A 21,679-nucleotide genomic window follows, 5' to 3' on the forward strand; every position below is an offset into this window, starting at 1 on the left:
GAATATCAAAGCCATGCTATGTTCCACATAGAAGTTGAAGTAAGGAGACCGTCTTTCCCCCCATTCATTGTCACATTTTACCATTTAGGTAATAAAAGTCCACTTGTTGGGGATGGGAGTGCCTACACCTCCTAGATTCCCTTTGAAAACTTCATGCTGCCAAAGGAAGTCTGACCCAGAGACTAGTACCCAAGATAGTCACTGGCTCTCATCTCCCAATGCTTTCCTTTTAGATATTTGTCTGATACCTCCCCTTTTCTGGTACAAATCAATTCCTAATTGCTGGCCCCTCCATTTCATCAGACATGTGCGTAGGCTTAAGTTAGATTTCTGTTAATGTGTGTATATATGTATATGCATTAAGGAAATTGTAGGATATAGATTTAAAATGATGGTGATTTTTGATTTTTCAGGGTTTTTTAAACTCAAGTTTTCTACAGTGAATATGTATTTATCTTAATACAGTTCCTAAGGTATGGTTCTTCTTAGCATTGCAGTTGGTGTAGTTGTGATTGTAAGCAGAATTGCTTGGCTGTGGTGGAGGATCTAAGCTAGGGCATAACTAAAAGTGAAGGCAGATAAATTTATGATCAGATCATCACAGTGATTTGAGCTTTTTCTCCTATATTGAGTTCAAGGACTCAAATTGCTTTTCCATATATGTACGTTATGTCATTTTAAGCATAAATTATGCTAAAGACCTGAATACTCAAAAGGGATCAGAGCATATTTATGAATGATAATGGTTATAGGAAATGTTTATTTCTTTTTTGTTTGTTTATAGTAAATCTGATATGTCTCGCTTGCGATTAGCTGCTGGTAGTGCCATAATGAAGCTTGCTCAGGAACCTTGTTACCATGAAATTATAACCCCAGAACAGTTTCAGCTCTGTGCACTTGTTATTAATGTAAGTAACAATCTTATTTTCATCAGTTACTTAACCTTCAAGTATATTTAGGGGCTGGCTGGGTGGCACAGGGGTTAAGTTGACATGTTCCGCTTCGGTGGCCTGAGGTTCACTGGATCGGATCCCAGGTGTGGACCTACATACCACGTGTCAAGCCATGCTGTGGTAGGCGACCCATGTATAAAGTAGAGGAAGACGGGCACGGATGTTAGCTCAGGGCCAGTCTTCCTCAGCCAGGAGAGGAGGATTGGTGGCAGATGTTAGCTCAGGGCTAATCTCCACCCCGCCACCACCAAAAAAAAGTATATTTACTTTCTATGGATATAGATCCATTTGCTGTGTAGATGTGTATACTACAAAGATTACTATTATTGCTATTCTAATTAAATATCTCCTAAATGTTAAGTTATTTATTCTCCCAGTATAATTATCATTTTTCAAAGTGACATTAAGAATACGTAAACTGTTCTTTTGTAAATATTGCCAATTTTTATTTACGTATTTTTGTTTTTGTGCTGCCATAGGATGAGTGCTACCAAGTAAGGCAGATATTTGCTCAGAAGCTGCATAAGGCGCTTGTAAAGTTGCTGCTCCCGTTGGAGTATATGGCGATCTTTGCCTTGTGTGCCAAAGATCCTGTGAAGGAAAGAAGAGCACATGCACGGCAGTGTTTACTAAAAAATATCAGTATACGCAGGGAGTACATTAAACAGAACCCCATGGCTACTGGTAATTAATTTTGAAAGTTCCCAGTGTGAAAATATATCTTGTCAATGTGTCAATTTGTGTGTATGTTGGGGGGGTGGTATTTCATGTATTTCTGTTGTAGTTTATAAGAGCACTGGTTTTTTTATAGAATGCTGTCATTGTAGTTATGATGTACTTAAATTATAAAATCCTGATTCTGAATCCTATTTATAATATGTAAAACTTTGGGGGAACTGCATTTTTCTTATGGGATCAGCAGCGTGGCTTGATTTGAACACATTGCTCAGATGTCAGAGAGTAAAGATTTATTTTCCTAGCTCTGCCAGGGACCCACTGTGCAATCTTAAATTATCCTTTTGGTTTTAATAGCCTTCAAAATTGAAGTAAAAGTATTTCAGTACTATCTAGGTATCATGTTGCCTCTAATTTAGAAATAACTGAGAAAAAAATGGAAACTGAAGTGGTTAGGACACAAAACTAGAGAGGAATTATGTAAAAACTGTTATTGCTGTTGTTAATAATAATGTTTTCATTTTAGAGAAATTATTATCACTGTTGCCTGAATATGTAGTTCCATATATGATTCACCTATTAGCCCATGATCCAGATTTTACAAGATCACAAGATGTTGATCAACTTCGTGATATTAAAGAGTAAGTCATGTTGATTTCCAAGAATTCTAAAAATTATTCTTACTTTTTAAAAAAATGCTAAATTTTTTCCTTTTACTATTCCCCATTAGAATTAAAACATTTTTTATGGTTTTGTTGATTTATTATAAACTGTAAGTTTCATTTTACAGAATGTTCCCATCTAACAAGTTCTTTTTGGTTGTTTTGTTTGTTTCATGTTTGCAGTTAGCTGTGTGAGTCTTTGATTATTTTAGTCTTTATCTTATGTTATTCTTACTGTTTGTATGAAGATGGGCTTCACTTACTTCAGTTTAGTAATTTAGAAATCCCTGTGGTAAAAATTTCTCTCCTTTAACCTAAACTTTGCTTTCAACCTCAAAAGATCATACCTTGAAAATGTGCGTGCTCACGTGAAATACTCGCTAGCAGCACTATGATAATACAAAATTAGATTTGTTATACCAGTCACAGATTTGTCTCTAGTGGAAAGACAGGCAAGTAAAAATTACAGAACACTTGTTTAAGAAGTCTTGTTTATGTAAAATAGAACTTTGTATATAATACAGGGTGAAAGAGTGAGAGGTGGCCTATGATTGTTTACAAATGACCTCCGAGAAACTTTAAAGCAATATTTGCTTTCTTTCCCAATGCTTTGCTTTTGCTTTGCACGCTTAAATTGGTACCTTCAGCTTATATTTAAAGTATTAGGATTTTTCTACGTAGGACATTAAGCCTTATTCCTAATCTTATTTAAGGTTATAATAAACATTTGTCTCTGCTTCCTGTAGCTTTCGTCACTGAAATTGTGTCAATTGGAAGAGATGTTATATCATGTTCAACATTACTGTTAAGCATTGGACTGTGAGCTTCTAACATTTTGAAGCCTTGTCATTCCATTGCTGTTGCTTCCAACACATCATTCCAGTGATAGTGTCTTTATAGTTTAAATTCTTGAAAATACGTATACATAAAAAATTTTTTTTAGAGTTTTAATTGACACGTATTTTAAGAAGCCACATAATTAGGGTTCAGGAGATATAGGTTCTAGTCCCAGCTATGTGATTAAACACTTTACTCCTCTGGGCTTCAGTTGCCTTATCTATAAAATGCAGGATATGAAATAGATAATTTATAAAATATCTTCTAAATCTAATTCTTGTTTATTTAAATGTGTATGTTTCTATTCTATTTGCGAATTCTTTTTCTTACTTTAGAAATCACTTTTATTTTGGCATTTCCCAGAAAGCACTTTCATAAAATGAAAAAGTGATATATGTTTGCCTAGAACGCAAGGTCTATGTTAGAAGACCTTTTAGCTGTATTTAAGTTGCAAGGCAGTCATGTGGAAGAAAGATTAGAGTTAAGAGGGGTAGCTGTGATGTGGGAAGAATATTGAAGTACATGAAATAATTGGAGTTAGGATTGAAATCATTGGCACATATATTTTTGTTCTGTCTAGCATACAGCATTTTTGAGTACCTTTAAACATGCCGGTTACCATGTAATTTGAAGTGTTAATACATTTTTTAAACTGGTTATTTAACTTTATACAAATTAGTTACTTATTGTGTCACTATATTTTGGGGTAAAAAATATATAATGTAAAATTCACCATTTTTACCATTGTGTATAGCTGAGTGGCATTAATTATGGTCTCAATATTGTGCAGCCATCAACACTATTTCCAAAGCTTTTCACCACCCCAGACAGAAACTCTGGACCCATTAAGTAACAATTCCCCATGGCACCCTGCCCCCAGCTACTGATAACCACTATTCTACTTTCTGTCTCTTATGAATTTGCCTATTGTAGAAACCTCGTATAAGTGGAATCATACAGTATTTTTCATTTTGTATCTTTTATTTCACTAAACAATGTTTTCAGGGTTCATCCACATTGTAGCTTATGTCAGAACTTAATTCCTTTTTATGGCTGAATGATATTCCATTGTTGGTACATACCACACTTTGTTCATCCATTTCTCTATTTATGGACACTTGGGTTGTTTCCACCTTTTGGTTATTGTGAATAATGCTGGTATGAACGTTGGCATACAGTCATACATCACTTAACAACAGAGATACATTCTGAGAAATGCATCCTTAGGTGATTTTGTCATTGTGTGAACATCATAAAGTGTGCTTACACAAACCTAGATGGTGATAACCTCTTACAAACCTAGGCTTTGGTACTTACTAATCTTATGGGACCACCATTGTGTATGCAGCCCGTCGACCAAAATGTCGTTAGGCCCACAGGACTGTTTAAGTATCTGAGTCCCCGTTTTCCAATCTTTCACGTGTATACCTAGGAGTGAAATTGCTGAGTCAGTTGCTAATTCTATGTTGAACTTTTTGAAGAACCACCAAATTGTTTTCAACAATGGCTGCAACGTTTGATATTCCCACCAGTGGTGCCTGGGTTTCCAGTTTCTCCACATCCTCATCGATTCTGGTTTTTGTATTTTTTTGATAATCCATCCTAATTGGTGTGAAGTGGTTTCTCATTATGGTTTTGATTAGCATCTACCTAATGATTAGTGATTTGATCATCTTTCTGTGTGCCCTTGGCCATTTGTATAACCTTCCTCTTTGGAGAAATGTCTATGCAAGTCTTTGCCCATTTTTTAATTAGGTTGTCTTATTGAGTTGTAAGAGTTTCTTATATAGTTGGATATTAATCCCTTATCTGGTATATGATTTAAACACTTGATAGTGCCCTTAAATGCACAGAAGTTTTTAATGAAGTCCAGTGTATTTATTTTTCTTCTTTGTTGCCTGTACTTTTGTTGTCATATTTAAGAAACCATTGCCAAAACCAAGGTCATGAACATTTGCTACTGTTTTCTTCTAAGAGTTTTGTAGTTTTAGCTCTTAAATTAAAATCTTTAATCCATTTTTAGTTCATTTTTGTATATACTATAAGGTAAGTGTCCAAATTCATTCTTTTGCTTGTGGATATCCAGTTTTCCCAGCACCTTCATTGAAACATTGATTGGTCTTAGCACGCCAGTCAAAAATCATTTCATTATATACGGAAGGATTTGTTTCTGGGTTCTGAATTCTATTCAGTATGTCTGTATGTCTGTCCTTATACTGGTACCATACTGTTTGACTACTGTAGATTTGTAGTAAGTTTTAAAGTTGGCAAATGTGAGTCCTCCAACTTTGTTCTTTTTCCACATTGTTTTGGCTATTGAGAGTCCCTCAGATACTTGAAATTTCATGTGAATTTTAGGATGCATTTTTTCGTTTGTGCAGAAAATGCTATTAAGCTTTTGATAGAGATTGCATTGAATCCTTATATTGCTTTGGATGTTATTGCTATCTTAACGATATTAAGTCTTCCAACTCATGAACACAGAAATTCTTTCCATTTATTTGTCTTTCAAATTTTTTTCAGCAGTGTTTTGTAGTTTTCTCTGTGCAAATCTTGTCCTTCATTGGTTAAATTTATTCCTAAATATTTTCTTCCTTTTGATGCTTTGTAAATGGAACTGTTCTCTTAATACCTTCTTCAGATTGTTCATTTCTGTTATCCAGGAATACAACTTTTTTTTATTGAGTTCATAATAGTTTACAAAATTGTGAGGTTTCATTTGTACATTATTACTTGTCTGTCACCATATAAGTGCTCCCCTTCAGCCCTGTGCCCACCCCCCAAGCCCCTTCCCCTGGTAACCACTGAATTGTTCTCTTTTTCCTTATGTTTGTTTATCTGCCACATATGAATGAAATCATATGGTGTTTGTCTTCCTCCATCTGACTTATTTCACTTAACATAATACCCTCAGGGTCTGTCCAGGTTGTTGTGAATGGGACAATTTTGTCTTTTGTTTAGGCTGAGTAATATTCTATTGTGTGTATATACCACATCTTTATCCAGTCATAGGTCCGTGGGCACTTGGGTTGCTTCCATGTCTTGGCTATTGTGAATAATGCTGCAATGAATATAGGGGTGCATAAGTCCCTTTGAATTGTTGATTTCAAGTTCTTTGGATAGATAACCAGTAGTGGGATAGCTGGGTCATATGGTATTTCTATTTTTAGTTTTTTGAGAAATCTCCATACTATTTTCCATAATGGTTGCACCAGTTTGCATTCCCACCAGAAGTGTACAAGAGTACCCTTTTCTCCACAACCTTTCCAACGTTTGTTATTTTTTGTCTTAGTGATTATAGCCATATTAACAGGTGTAAGGTGAGATACCTTAGTGTAGTTTAGATCTTCATTTCCCTGATGATTAGTGATGTTAGACATCTTTTTATGTGCCTTTTGGCCATCCGTATATCTTCTTTGGAGCAACGTCTGTTCATATCCTCTGATCAGTTTTTGATCAAGTTGCTTTTTTTGCTCTTCAGTTGCGTGAGTTCTGTATATATTATGGAAATTAAGCCCTTGTCGGATATATGATTTGCAAATATTTTCTCCCAGTTGGTAGGTTGCCTTTTTGTTTTGATCTTGGTTTCCTTTGCCTTGCAGAAGCTCTTTAGTCTGATGAAGTCCTACTTGTTTATTGTTTCTTTTATTTCCGTTGCCTGAGAAAACATAGTATTTGAAAAGATCCTTTTAAGATTGATGTCAAAGACTGTACTACCTATATTTTCTTCCAGAAGTTTTATGGTTTCAGGTCTTACCTTCAAGTCTTTGATCCATTTTGAGTTTTGTTTTTTTTGTTGAGTTAATGATAGGTTACAATCTTGTGAAATTTCAGTAGTACATTATTGTTTGTCAGTCGTGTTGTAGGTGCACCACTTCTCCCTTTGTGCCCACCCCCCCATACCCCACCCCCCTTTTCTCTGGTAGCCACTAATCTGTTCCCTTGTCTACATTTTTAAATTCCTCATATGAGTGGAGTCATACAGAGATTGTCCTTCTCTAATTGGCTTATTTCACTTAACATAATTCCCTCAAAGTCCATCCATGTTGTTGCAAATGGGACCATTTTGTTCTCTTTTACGGCTGAGTAGTATTCCATTGTATATATATACCACATCTTCTTTATCCAGTTATCTGTTGATGGGCACTTTGGTTCTTCCATGTCTTGGCTATTGTAAATAATGCTGCAATAAACATTGGGGTGCATAGGACTTTTGGAATTGCTGACTTCAAGCTCTTTGGGTAGATACCCAGTAGTGGGATAGCTGGGTCGTATGGTAGTTCTATTTTTAATTTTTTGAGGAATCTCCATACTGTTTTCCATAGTGGCTGCACCCGTTTGCATTCCCACCAGCAGTGTCTAAGGGTTCCTTTTTCTCCACAACCTCTCCAACATTTGTTACTATTAGTTTTAGATATTTTGTCATTCTAATGGGTGTAAGGTGATATCTTAGTGTAGTTTTGATTTGCATTTCCCTGGTGATCAGCAGTGATGGACATCTTTTCATGTGCCTATTGGCTATCCGTATATCTTCTTTGGAGAAATGTCTGTTCATGTCTCCAGCCCATTTTTTGATCGGGTTGTTTGATTTGTTGTTGTTGAGTTGTGAGAGTTCTTTATATATTATGGATATTAAGCCTTTGTCAGATGTATGACTTGCAAATATTTTTTCCCAGTTAGTGGGTTGTTTTTTTGTTTCAATCCTGTTTTCATTTGCCTTGAAGAAGCTGTTTAGTCTGATGAGGTCCCATTTGTTTATTCTTTCTGTTGTTTCCCTTCTCTGAGAAGACATGGTGTCCGAAAAGGTCCTTTTAATACTGATGTCAAAGAGTGTACTGCCTACGTTTTCTTCTAGAAGCCTTATGGTTTCAGGTCTCACCTTTAGGTTTTTGATCCGTTTTGAGTTTATTTTGGTGAATGGTGAGAAAGAATGGTCAATTTTTATTCTTTTACATATGGCTTTCCAGTTTTCCCAGCACCATCTGTGGAAAAGACTTTCTTTTCTCCATTGTATGCCTTTGGCTCCTTTGTCGAAGATAAGCTGTCCATAGATGTGTGGTTTTATTTCTGGACTTTCAATTCTGTTCCATTGATCTGTGCACCTGTTTTTGTACCAGTACCATGCTGTTTTGATTACTGTAGCTTTGTAGTATGTTTTGAAGTCAGGGATTGTGATGCTTCCCATTTTGTTCTTTTTTCTCAGGATTGCTTTAGCAATTCAGGGTCTTTTGTTGCCCCATATGAATTTTAGGATTCTTTGTTCTAATTCTGTAAAGAACGTCATTAGGATTCTGATTGGGATAGCGAGGAATAAAAACCACATGATCATCTCAATAGATGCAGAGAAAGCATTTGACAAGATTCAACAGTCATTTATGATAAAAACCCTGAACAAAATGGGCATAGAAGGGAACTACCTCAACATAATAAAGGCCATATATGACAAACCCACAGCCAACATCATACTCAGTGAGCAAAAACTGAGCACCATCCCTCTGAAATCAGGAACAAGACAAAGATGCCCTCTATCACCACTCTTATTTAACATAGTACTGGAGGTCCTGGTCGGAGCAATCAGACAAGAAAAAGGAATAAGAGGAATCCAAATAGGGAGGGAAGAAGTGAAACTCTCGCTGTTTGCAGACAACATGACCTTATATATAGAAAACCCCAAAGAATTCATTGGAAAACTCTTAGAAGTAATCAATAACTACAGCAAAGTTGCAGGGTATAAGATTAATTTACATAAATCAGTAACATTTCTATATTCTAATAACGAACTAACAGAAAAAGAACTCAAGAACACAATACCATTCACAGTCGCTACAAAAAGAATAAAATACCTTGGGGTGAATTTAACTAAGGAAGTGAAAGACCTATACAATGAAAATTACAAGGCCTTTCTGAGAGAATTGGATGATGACATAAGGAGATGGAAAGACATTCCAAGTACATGGATTGGAAGAATAAACATAGTTAAAATGTCTGTTTATTTTATTTTTGTGTATGGCGTAAGATAATGGTCTACTTTCATTCTTTTCATGTGGCTGTCCAATTTTCCCAATACCATTTATTGAAGAGACTACCTTTTCTCCATTGTTTGTTCTGGGCACCTTTGTCGAAGATTAGCTGTCTGTAGATGTGTGGTTTTATTTCTGGGCTTTCAATTCTGTTCCATTGATCTGTGTGCCTGTTTTTGTACCAGTACCATGCTGTTTTGATTACTATATCTTTGTAGTACATTTCAAAGTCAGGGGTTTGATGCTTCTGGCTTCAGTTCTTCTTTCTCAGGATTGCTTTAGCTATTCAGGGTCTTTTGTTACCCTATGTGAATTTTAGGATTTTTTTTTTCTATTTCTATGAAGAATGTCATTGGGATTCTGATTGGGATTGCATTGAATCTATAGATTGCTTTGGGTAGTATGGACATTTTAACTATGTTTATTCTTCCAATCCATGTGCATGAAATATCTTTTCATTGCTTTATGTCATCTGTTTCTTTCAGTAATGTCTTGTTTTCATTGTATAAGTCTTTCACCTCCTTGGTTAAATTTATTCCCAGGTATTTTACTCTTTTTGTTGCAATTGTCAATGTGATTGTATTCTTGAATTCTCTTTTTGTTCGTCTGGAATTAGAGTATAGAAATGCAACTGATTTTTGGAAGTTGATTTTGTACCCTGCAACTTTACTGTAGTTATTGATTATTTCTAATAGTTTTCCGATGGGTTCTTTAGGGTTTTCTATGTATAAAATCATGTCATCCGCAAACAGCAAGAATTGCGCTTACTCATTTCATGTTTGGCTTCCTTTTATTCCTTTTTATAGAAATACAACTTTTTTTTTAATTCAACTTTGCTGAATTTGTTTATTAATTCAAACGTTTTTATTTTGGATTCTTTAGGATTTACTATATATAAGATCATGTCATCTGCAAATAGAGATGCTTTTACTTTCCTTTCCATTTGCTTGTGTTTATTTCTTTCTCTTTAATAATTGCCCTGGCAAGAACTTTAGTAGTATATTGAATTGAAAGCCAACATTCTTATCTTGTTCCTTATCTTTGATTAAAGCTTTCAGATTTTTACCATTAAGTATGTTATTAGCCCTGGGTTTTTATATATGGCCTTTCTCATGTTGAGGAAGTTCCCTTCTAATCCTAGTTTATTGAGTGCTTTTGTCATGAAAATTTGCTGAATTTTGTCAAATACTTTTTCTGCATCAATTGAGATAATTATGTGATTTTTCCCCCTTCCTTCTATTAATGTAGTATATTACATTGCTTGATTTTTCAAAGGTTAAGCCCCCCTTGCATTCCTAGGGTAAATCCCAGTTGGTCATGGTATATAATCCTTTTAATATGCTGCTGATTTTAGATTGCTAGTATTTTTGTTTGAGGATTTTTGCATCATATTTATAAGGAATATTGGCTTATTGTTTTCTTTTCTTGTAATATCTTTGTCTGACTTTGCTTTTTAGGGTAATTCTGGCCTCATAGAATGAGTTAGGAAGTGTTCTCTCCTCTTAGATTTTTGCAAGAGTTTGAGAAGAACTCATGTTAATTCTTCTTTAAATGGTAGGCTTCACCCCTGAAACCAAGTGGATCTTACTTTTCTTTGTTAGGAGGTTTTGATTACTGATTCAGTCTCCTTACTTGTTATAGGTATTTTCAGATTTTCTGTTTCTTCTTGAGTCAGTTTTGCTAGTTTGTATGTTTGTAGGGATTTGTCCATTTGCTTAGGATATCCAATTTGTTGATGTATAATTGTTCATAGTATTCTCTTATAATTCTTTTATATCTGTGAGTAGTGAGGAGTAATGGCTCCTCTTTCATTTCTCATTTTGGTAATTTGCATCTCCTCTTTTTCTTTGCCAGTCTAGTAAATTTTGGCAATTTTGTAGATTTTTTTTTAAAGAAAGAACTTTGAGTTTTATTGATTTATCTCCATTTTCCTTTTCTCTGTTTCATTTATCTTTAATCTTTATTATTTTCTTACTTTTGCTGGCTTTGGGTTTAATTTGCTTTTCTTTTTCTAATTCCTTCAGGTATATATTTAGGGTATTCATTGAGATCTTGTTTTTTGATGTAGTGTTTACAGCTATAAATTTACCTTTTACTACTACTAGTTCCGGATGTCGTAAGTTTTGTTATGTTTTCATTTTTCTCAAGATTTTTTTGTTTTTGGCTTGATTACTTTTTTGATAAATTTGACAATATAATTGTAAATTTAAGGTGTACAGCATATCACTTTGATAATTTATATATTGTAATATGATTACCATTGAAGCAATATTTATCACATTATATTATTATAGTACAGTATTATTGACTATATTCATTATACTGTGCCTTAGATCTCTGTGGCTTATTTACTACTCCTTATAAGTTTGTACCCTTAAACCCGATCAGTCTCATCCACCCCTCAATCCCCTGGTAACCAACATTTTACTCTCTTTTTTACAGATCTTACCTTTTTTTTTTTTTTTTTTTTTAAGATTTCACATATAAGTGATATCATACAGTACTTGTCTTTGTCTGACTTATGTCATTTAGCATAGTGTGCTCAAGGTCCATCCATGTTGTCGCACGGCAGGGTATCTTTCTTTCTCATGGCTCAATAAGAGCCCTTGTGTGTATATACCACATCTTTTTTATCCATTCATCTGTTGATGGGTATTTGAGTTGTTTCTGTATCTTGACTATTAGGCATAATGCTGCACTAAACATGTGTGTGCATATATCTTGTCAAAATCCCGTTTTCATTTCCTTTGGGTATATACCCAGAAATGAAATTGCTGGATCATATGGTAGATCTATTTTTTTTTTTTTTTTTAAAGATTTTATTATTTCCTTTTTCTCCCCAAAGCCCCCCGGTACATAGTTGTATATTCTTCGTTGTGGCTTCTTCTAGTTGTGGCATGTGGGACGCTGCCTCAGCGTGGTCTGATGAGCAGTGCCATGTCCGCGCCCAGGATTCGAACCAACGAAACACTGGGCTGCCTGCAGCGGAGCGCACAAACTTAACCACTCGGCCACAGGGCCAGCCCCTGGTAGATCTATTTTTAATTTTTTGAGGAACTTCCCTATTTTACTTAGTGGTTAGACTAATTTACATTCCCACCAACAGTGTAAAGGGGTTCCCTTTTCACCACATCCTTGCCAGCACCTGTTGTCTCCTTTCTTCTTGATGATAGCCATTATAACAGGTGTGAGGTGATATCTCATTGGTTTTGATTTGCATTTCTCTGGTGGTTAGTGATTTGAGCATCTTTTCATGTGCCTCCTGGCCATTTTTATGTCCTCTTTGGAAAGATGTCTATTTAGTCTTCTGCCCAATTTCTAATTAGATTTGGGTTTTTTTTTTTAAGTTGTGTTAGTTTTTTATGTATTTTGGATATTAGCCTATTGTCCAATATATGGTTCGTAAAAATTTTCTCCCATTGTTTAGGCTACTGTTTCATTTTGTTGATTGGTTTCTCTGCTGTGCAGAAGCTTTTGAGTTTGATATCGTTTCACTTCTTGATTTTTGCGTTTGTTTTTTGTGCTTTTGGTGTCATGTCCAAAACAATCATTGCCAAGACTAATAGCAATAAGTTTCTTCCATGTATTTTCTTTTAGGAATTTTATAGTATCAGGTCTTAAGTTTAAGTCTTTGATCCATTTTGAGTTAATTTTTGCCGGTGGTGTGATATAGGAGTTCAATTTCATTGTTCTGCATTTGTTTCTCCAATTGTACCAGCACTATTTGTTGAAAAGACTATCCTTCCCCCATTGAGTGTTCTTGGCTCGAATATTAGTTGACCATAAATGCCAAGATTTAATACTGGGCTCTCTGTCCTGTTCTCTTGGTCTCTGTGCCTGTTTTTGTGCTGGTACCATACTGTTGTTATTACCATACTGTTTTTATTACTGTGGCTTTGTAGCGTAGTTTGAAATCAGAAAGTGTGATACCTTCAGCTTTGTTCTTTTTCTCAGGATTACTTTGGGTATTCAGGGTCTTTTGTGGATCCACACAAATTTTAAGATTGTTTTTTCTATTTCTGTGAAAGATGTCTGTGGTATTTTGGTGGATTGCATTGAATCTGTAGATGGCTTTGGGTAGTATGGCCATTTTACTACTTATTTTTCCAATTCATGAACACAGATGTCTTTCCATTTGTTTGTTTCTTTCAGCAAAGTCTTGTAGTTTTCATTGTACAGATCTTTCACTTCCTTGATTAAATTTATTCCTAAATATTTTATTGTTTTTTATTCTATTGTCAATGGGATAGTTTTCTTTAGTTGTTTTCCTGATGCTTCATCATTTATGTAAAGGAATGCCACTGATTTCTATAAGTTGATTTTGCTAACCTACCACTTTATTGATTGGTTGATTTCATTGATTAATTTCAATATTGATTAATTTTTTGTTTGACTCTTGGGGATTTTCTGTATATAAGATCATATTGTCAGCAAATAGCAACAGATTTACTTCTTCCTTCCCAAATTGCATGCCTTTTATTTCTTTACTTTGCCTAATCATTCTAGCTAAGACTTCCAGTACTATAATGAATAGAAGTGGTCAGAGTGGGCAACCTTGTCTTGTACCTGGTCTCAAAGGAAACCTTTTCAGTCTTTCTCCATTGATAATTATGTTAGCAGTGGATTTATTGTATATGGCCTTTATTATGTTGAGACATATTTCTTCTATACCTAATCTGTTAAGAGTTTTTATCATGAAAGGGTGTCATATTTTCTCAAAATGCTTTTTCTGTGTCTGTTGAGATGATCATGTGATTTTTTTTTTTTTTTTTTTTGAGGAGGATTAGCCTTGAGCTAATATCTGCTGCCAATCCTCCTCTTTTTTGAAACTGAGGAAGCCTGGCCCTGAGATAACATCCGTGCCCTTCTTCCTCTGCTTTATATGTGGGACGCCTACCACAGCATGGCTTGTCGAGCGGTACCATGTCTGCGCCCAAAACCGGCAAACCCCAGGCCGCCAAAGTGGAACATGCGCACTTAACCACTGCACCACCGGGCCGGCCCCAATCATGTGGTTTTTATCTTTCATTTTATTGATGTGATGAATTATGTTGATTGAGTTGCATATATTGAACCATCCTTGCATCTTAGGGATAAATCCCCTTTCGTCATGGAGTATAATCCTTTTAATGTGTCCTTGAATTCAGTTTGCTAATGTTTTGTTCAGAATTTTTGCATCTATTCATCAGGGATATTGGTCTACATTTCTCTTGTGATATCTTTATCTGGTTTTGGTATCAAGGTAATGCTGGCTTCATAAAATGAGTTTAGAAATGTTCTCTCTCTCATCAATATTTTGGAAGAGTTTGAGGAGAATTGTTATTAATGCTTTTTTAAATGTTTGATAGAATTCACCTGTCAGACCATCTGGCCCTGGAGTTTTTGTTGTGAGTTTTTTGATTACTGACTCGATCTCTTGACTCATTATTCATCTGCTCAGATTTTCTATTTCTTCCTGTCTCTTTTTTTTTTTTTAAGTTGGCACTTGAGCTAATAACCTTCTTCTTCTCCCCAAAGCCCCCCAGTACATAGTTGTATATTCCAGTTGTGAGTGCCTCTGGTTATGCTATGTGGGACGCCGCCTCAGCGTGGCCTGATGAGCAGTGCCACGTCCAAGCCCAGGATTTGAACCAGCAAAACTATGGGCCGCTGAAGTGAAGTGTGTGAACTTAACCACTCAGCCATGGGGCCAGTGCCTGATTCAGTCTTGATAGGTTGCATGTTTCTAGAAATGTATCCATCTCTTCTAGGTTATGTAATTTTTTGGCACATAAGTTTATAGTAGTCTCTTATAATTCTCTGTGTTCTGTAGTCTCAGTCATAAAGTCTCCTCTCTTATTTCTAATTTTGAGTCTTCTCTCTTTTTTTTCTTAGTCTAACTAAAAGTTTGTCAATTTTATCTTTTCAAAGAACCAGCTTTTAGTTTTGTTGATCCTTTCTGTTGTTTTCCTAGTCTCTATTTCATCTGTTTTCACTGTTTTTATTATTTCCTTTCTTCTGCTAACTTTGGGCTTACTTTGTTCCTCTTTTTCTAGTTCCTTCAGGTGTAAAGTTAGGTTGTTTATTTGAGATCTTTCTAATTTCTTAATACATGTGTTTTTTGCTATAAACATTCCTCTTGCAACTGCTTTTACTGCAGCCCACAAAATTTGATAAGTTGTATTTTCATTTTCATTTGTTTAGAGATAATTTATTTCCCTTTTGGTTCCTTCTTTTACTCATTCATTGTTTAGAAGTGTGTTGTTTAGTTTCCACATATTTGAAGATCTCACTTTGCTCTTGTTCTTTATATCTAATTTCATGCCATTGTGATTAAAGAAGATAGTTGATATTGTTTCAGTCTTCTTTAAATTTGCTAAGATTAGTTTTGCAGCTTATCATGTTATCTATCCTGGAGAATGTTGCATGTACATTTGAGAAGAATGTGTATTTTGCTGCTGTTGGATAGAATATTCTGTTAAGTCTATTTGTTCTAAAGTGTGGTTCAAACTAAAAATATATAACTATGTACTGGGGGACTTTGGGGAGAAAAAGGAAAAATAAAATCTTTAAAGTGTGATTCAAATCCAGTGTTTTCTTATTTTCTCTTTGGACAGTGTATCTATTCTTGATAGTGGAGTTGAAGTTTCCTACTATTGTTGTAGTGTTATCTATTTCTCCCTTAAGATCTCTTAGTATTTGCTTAATTCATTTTGGTGCTCAGATGTTGGGAGTGTATATATTTATGATTGTTATAACTTCTTGATATATTGACTCCTTTATCATTATGTAATGACCTTCTTTGTCTCTTGTTACCATTTTTTGGCTTGAAATCTACTTTGTTTGATGTCTACATCCACTTTCTTTTGGTTACCATTTGCTTAGAGTATCAACTTCCACCCCTTCCCTTTGAACCAGTGTTTGTCTTTGGAGCTCAAATGAATCTCCCGAAGGCAGGATATAGTTGGTTGTCTTATGGTATTTTCTAATCTTTGACTCATTCGTTGTTTAGAAATCCTTGGGTTAATTTCCACATATTTGTGAGTTGTCCAATTTTCCTTCCATTACTGATTTCTAGTTTCATGCCATTGTGGTCAGAAAAGATACTTTGTATAATTTCAGTCTTTTAAAATTTATTAAGACTTGTTTTGTGTTCTAATATCTATCCTGGTGAATATTTCATGTGCACTTGAGAAAAATGTGTACTCTGGTATTGTTGGTTGGAGTGTTCTGTATGTCTCATAGGTCTGATTGGTTTATAGTGTTGTTCAGGTGCTCTATTCTTTTTTTTTTTCCCTTAAATACAATTTATTTAAACTAAAATATGAAAATAAACAGTTCACCCATTTATCCCACACACCCCACACACCCCTGCCTCTTGCAACCACCATTCTATTCTCTATATCTATGAGCTTGGGGTTTTTGTTGTTGTTGTTGTTTAGATTCTATATATAAGAGAGATCATATGGTATTTGTCTTTCTCTGACTTATTTTACTTAGCATAACACCCTCGAGATCCGTCTGTGCTGTTGCAAATGGCAAGATTTCATTCTTTTCTATGGCTGAATAGTATTCCATTGTGTATATGTATATCACAATTTCTTTATCCATTCATGCATCATTGGGCACTTAAGTTGTTCCTGTATCTTGGCTGTTGTAAATAATGCTTCAGTGGACATGGAAGTGCATAAATCTTTTTGAATTAGTGTTTTGTTTTCTTTGGATAAATGCCCAGAAGTTAAACTGCTAGATCATATGGTAGTCTATTTTTAATTTTTTAAGTTAATTTTTATTGTTTATGATAGTTTACAGTCTTGTGAAATTTCAGTTGTACATTATTGTTTGTCATTCGTGTTGTAGGTGCACCCCTTCACCCTTTGTGCCCACCCCTACCCCCTTCCCCTGGTAACCACTAATCTGTTCTCTTTGTCTACAGGTTTAAATTCCTCATATGAGTGGAGTCATACAGAGATTGTCCTTCTCTGTCTGGCTTATTTCACTTAACATAGGTCCCTCAAGGTCCATCCATGTTGTTGTGAATGGGATAATTTTATTTTTTTTTATGGCTGAGTAGTATTCCATTGTATATATATACACCATATCTTCTTTATCCAATCATCAGTTCATGGGCACTTAGGTTGCTTCCATGTCTTGGCTATTGTAAATAATGCTGCAGTGAACATAAGGGTGCATGGGACTTTTGGAATTGCTGACTTCAAGTTCTTTGGATAGATACCCAGTAGTGGGATGGCTGGGTCATATGGTAATTCTATTTTTAATTTTTTGAGAAATCTCCCTACTGTTTTCCATAGTGGCTGCACCACATTGCACTCCCACCAGCAGTGTATGAGGGATCCTTTTTCTCCACAACTTCTCCAACACTTGTTACTTTTTGTTTTGGTTATTTTTGCCATTCTTATGGGTGTAAGGTGATATCTTAGTATAGTTTTGATTTGCATTTCCCTGATGACCAGGGATGATGAACATCTTTTCATGTGCCTATTGGCCATCTGTATGTCGTCTTTGGAGAAGTGTCTGTTCATGTCTCCTGCCCATTTTTTGATCAGGTTGTTTGATCTTTTGTTGTTGAGTTGTGTGAGTTCTTTATATAGTATGGAGATTAACCCTCTGTCAGATAAATAACTTGTAAATATTTTTTCCCAATTAGTGGGCTGTTTTTTTGTTTCAATCCTGTTTTCCCTTGCCTTGAAGAAGCTGTTTAGTCTGATGAAGTCCCATTTGTTTATTCTTTCTATTGTTTCCCTCATTTGAGGGGTTATGGTGTCCGAAAAGATACTTTTGAAACTGTTGTCAAAAGAGTATACTGCCTATATTCTCTTCTAGAAGACTTATTGTTTCAGGCCTCATCTTTAGATCTTTGATCCATGCTTAGATTCCTTCTTATCTGTTATTTATTTACTGTAGGTTTTTGCTTTATGGTTACCATGAGGCTTATGCATAACAACTTATGTCTATAGCAGTCTATTTTAAGTTGGTAACAACTTAAGTTTGATGCCATTCTGAAGCTCAACATTTTCATTCCCTCCCTGCCTTGTTTTATGTTTTGGGGTCTTCTTCTTTTTTTTTGGCTGAGGAAGATTAGCCCTGAGCTACTATCTGTGCCAGTCTTCCTTGACTTTATATGTGGGTTGCTGCCACAGCATGGCTGACAAGTGGTGTAGGTCCACACCTGGCATCCAAACGTGCAAACCCAGGCTGCCGAGGCAGAGCACACCAAACTTAACCACTACACAATGGGGCCAGCCCCTGTTTTATATTTTTGATGTCACATTCTGCATCCTTTTATCTTGTATATTCCTTAACTAATTATTGTCATCATAGTTATTTTTACTACTTTTGTCTTTTAACCTTATACTAGCTTTATGAGTAATTACGCCACTATCTTTATTGTGTATTTATCTTTTCAGTGAGATTTATGCTTTCATATCTGTTCTTGTTACAGTTAGCACCCTTTCTTTTCAACTTAAAGACATCTCTTTAATATTTCTTGTAAGGCCAGATTAGTGATGATGAACTCCATTAGCTTTTGCTTATCCGGAAAACTCTTTTTCACTCTTTCAGTTCTGAATGGTGACTTTGCCAGGTAGAGATTCTTGGTTGGAAGTTTTTTTTCCCCAGTACTTTGAATATATTATGCCACTCTCTTCTAGCCTGGAAACTGTGTGCTGAAAAGTCTGCTGACAGTCTTATGGGGGTTTCCTTATACGTAACAAGTTGCTTTTCTCTTACTGCTTTTAATATTCTCTCCTTGTGTTTAACTTTTGACATTTTAATTATGATATGTCTTGGTGTGGGTCTCTTTGGGTTCTTATTTGAAACTCTGGCCTTCTGGGATCTGGATGTCTGTTTCCTTCCCCAAGTTAGAGAATTTTCAGCCACTATTTCTGCAAATAAGATTTCTACATCTTTCTCTCTCTCTTCTCAGTCTTGGAGCCGTATAATACAAGTTTTAGTCCATTTGATGTTGTCCCATAAGTCCTTTAAGCTGTCCTCACTTTTGAAGTTCTCTGTTCATCCATTCTTCTCCCTGGTTTGGTGAGCATCTTTAAGATCATTACTTATGAACTCCCTATCGGGTAAATTACTTATCTCCATTCATTAAGATTTTCTTCTAAGGTTTTATCTTATTCTTTCATTTGGAATATATTCCTTTGTTTATTCATTTTGCTTGATTCTCTGTGTTGGTTTCTATACAGTAAATGAAGCAACCACCTCCCCAGTCTTGAAGGAGTGGCCTCACGTAGGAGTTGAATCTTTTCGTTTAGCCATGCCCCAGCTGTTGGTAGTCTGTTAAACGTCTGTGCTTGTCCAGGCAGCCTATTACACAATCATGTGTTGCCTAACAGTGGGGATACATTCTGAGAAATGCATCATGGGGTGATTTTATCATTTTGCAAACATCATAGAGTGTACTTATGCAAACCTACATGGTATAGCCTGCTACACATCTAGGCTATATGGTACTAATCTTATGGGACCACCATCATATATGCTGTCTGTCGTTGACTGAAAGGTCATTATGTGGCCGATGTTTTTAATTTTTAATAGCTCTCAGTAGTTAATGATGTGCCAAGACCTGTCAGTGTCCCTTAGGGTAGGATCTTAGCACCTAGATTCAGGCTGACTGGCAGCCCAGTCCTCAGGCAGCAGCTTTTTAAAGTAGCCAAATATATACAGGCTTGAGGGGCGACAGGTATAAGCTCCACTGGCCACCAGAGCCAGGTGATATGGAGGTGTCACCTGAGCAGCAGTTGAAAAAATCAGAGCTCCAGATGACTGTATAAGCTCCTTTCTAGGAGATATTGGCAAGCTGGAGCAAGGCAGAGGGAGATGGGTGCCAAGATGGCATCCATAACCTATGTTCCCTGAAAGTGGCTCCGTAGGTCACTGAGCGTGTGCCAGACCTGAAGCCTCCCCCTCAGTCCGAAGCTCTAGGACAAGCAGAGTAACCTCCTTCACAGAAAGACTGGGCGGTGTGCCTCCGTTTGCTGTCTGTGTGCAGTGTCTTGAGGGTGGTATGCTGCGAAGAACTGTCCCTGCAATTGCTACAATCCCATGGGACCAAGGAACGCAAGCCCCTCTGGCCACCAGAATCAGATGATCAAAGGGTGTCCCCTGGGCATCAGCTGCAAAAACTAGGCACCAAATGCTTGTAAAGCTCCCCTCCAGAAGACACTAGCGCTCTGTAGCATGGCAGAGGGTGAATACAAAGATAGCGCCTCCCCTCCGAGGTCTGTGAAAAGGATTACAGTCAGCCCCTAGATATGGATTTAATTAGAAGCCTGCCTCTCAGGCCACAGTCATGATGTTTACCTATTAGGCTCCTTCACAGAAAGATCTTGCTCCTAGGTCTGTTGCCTCATTGTGCCCTGAGAGTGATAGCTGTTCAAGAACTCTTCCTCTGTTGGTTACAGTGCTGTTGGACCCACAGATGTAAGCCCCACTGGCCGCCAGAGCCAGGCAATGTAGAAGTTTCCCCTGACAGCAGTCACAAAAATCAGTGCTCCAGACACAGTTGTGAGCTCTTTTCTGGGTGACTGTGATTATCACAATCACTCATGTGACCACAAGCTCCTCTGGCCTCTAGAGCCAGGCAATCAAGAGGCATCCCCTGGGAGGCAGCCACAAAAATCAGGGCACCAGACGCCTTTCAAGGCTTGCTTCCAGGAGATACTGGTGCTCTGGAGCCTGGCAAAGGGAGACCGTGAAGATGGTTCCTGCCAGTCTCTGTCTCCAGAGAGTTTTCCAGCAGGCTCCTAGATGTGTGTGTTAAATTAGATGCCTGGTCCTCAGGCCAAGATTTTAATATAATATAAAGTGATCCTCCTTCACTTTAAGTCTGGGTGCCATCACCTGCCTCTTAACTGGGCCCCGGGGTGGGTGGGCCCAAGCATGTGAGCCCTTTAAGAGGTGTTTCTCAGATTGCTACCATCTTGTGGGTCTCTTGACACTAGCCCCATTGGTTCTCAAAATTAGATGTTTTGGAGGCTTTATCTCAAGTGCATACCTTGAAAGTTGGGGTGCGCAACGTGGGGTTTGAACCCTTCACTCCTCAGGGAGAAGCTCTGAGTTTTGAGTTCCCACCTTGTTGTGGGTTGCCAACGCCAGGGGTGGGGTTTATGGCAAGATTGTGTCCCAGACTCTCCTACCCACTTTGATGTGGTTTTCTTCTTGTTTGCCTGATGTGTAGTCATCACTCAGCCGGCCTTTAGGTTTTTTAAGAGGAAATTGTTCCAGATGTAGCTGAAGACTGAGCATGTCTGTGGGAGGAGATGAGTTCAGGATCTTCCTACATCACCGTCTTGAACTGGGCCAAGTTCTCTATTTTCTTATTGATTTTCTGTCTGGTTTTTCTATCCATTATTGAAAATAGGGTGTTGAAATCTCTATTATTTTAGAACTATCTGTTTTTCTCTTCACTTCTCTCAATTTTTGCTTCATAGATTTTGGGGCTCTATTGTTAGGTTTGCATGTGTTTATGATAGTCATCTTCTTGCTGGATTGAATCTTTTATCAATATAGCCCTTCTGAG

At 36.6% G+C, this 21,679-nt stretch overlaps 1 protein-coding gene across 12 annotated transcripts in view; it reads left to right on the forward strand.

Annotated features, from left to right (window-relative positions):
• Window positions 1–21,679, forward strand: part of PDS5A (PDS5 cohesin associated factor A) — a 165,054-nt gene that overhangs the window by 115,054 nt on the left and 28,321 nt on the right. For all 12 annotated transcript variants that reach the window (XM_070615115.1, XM_070615109.1, XM_070615112.1 and 9 more), the window contains exons 24-26: window positions 785–908; window positions 1,433–1,637; window positions 2,155–2,269. In XM_070615115.1, the coding sequence (XP_070471216.1) occupies window positions 785–908; window positions 1,433–1,637; window positions 2,155–2,269 (444 nt within the window). The remainder of the gene's footprint in view (window positions 1–784; window positions 909–1,432; window positions 1,638–2,154; window positions 2,270–21,679) is intronic.

The sequence above is a fragment of the Equus przewalskii genome, chromosome 3 (assembly GCF_037783145.1).
Source record: "Equus przewalskii isolate Varuska chromosome 3, EquPr2, whole genome shotgun sequence".
Lineage (NCBI taxonomy): Eukaryota > Metazoa > Chordata > Mammalia > Perissodactyla > Equidae > Equus > Equus przewalskii.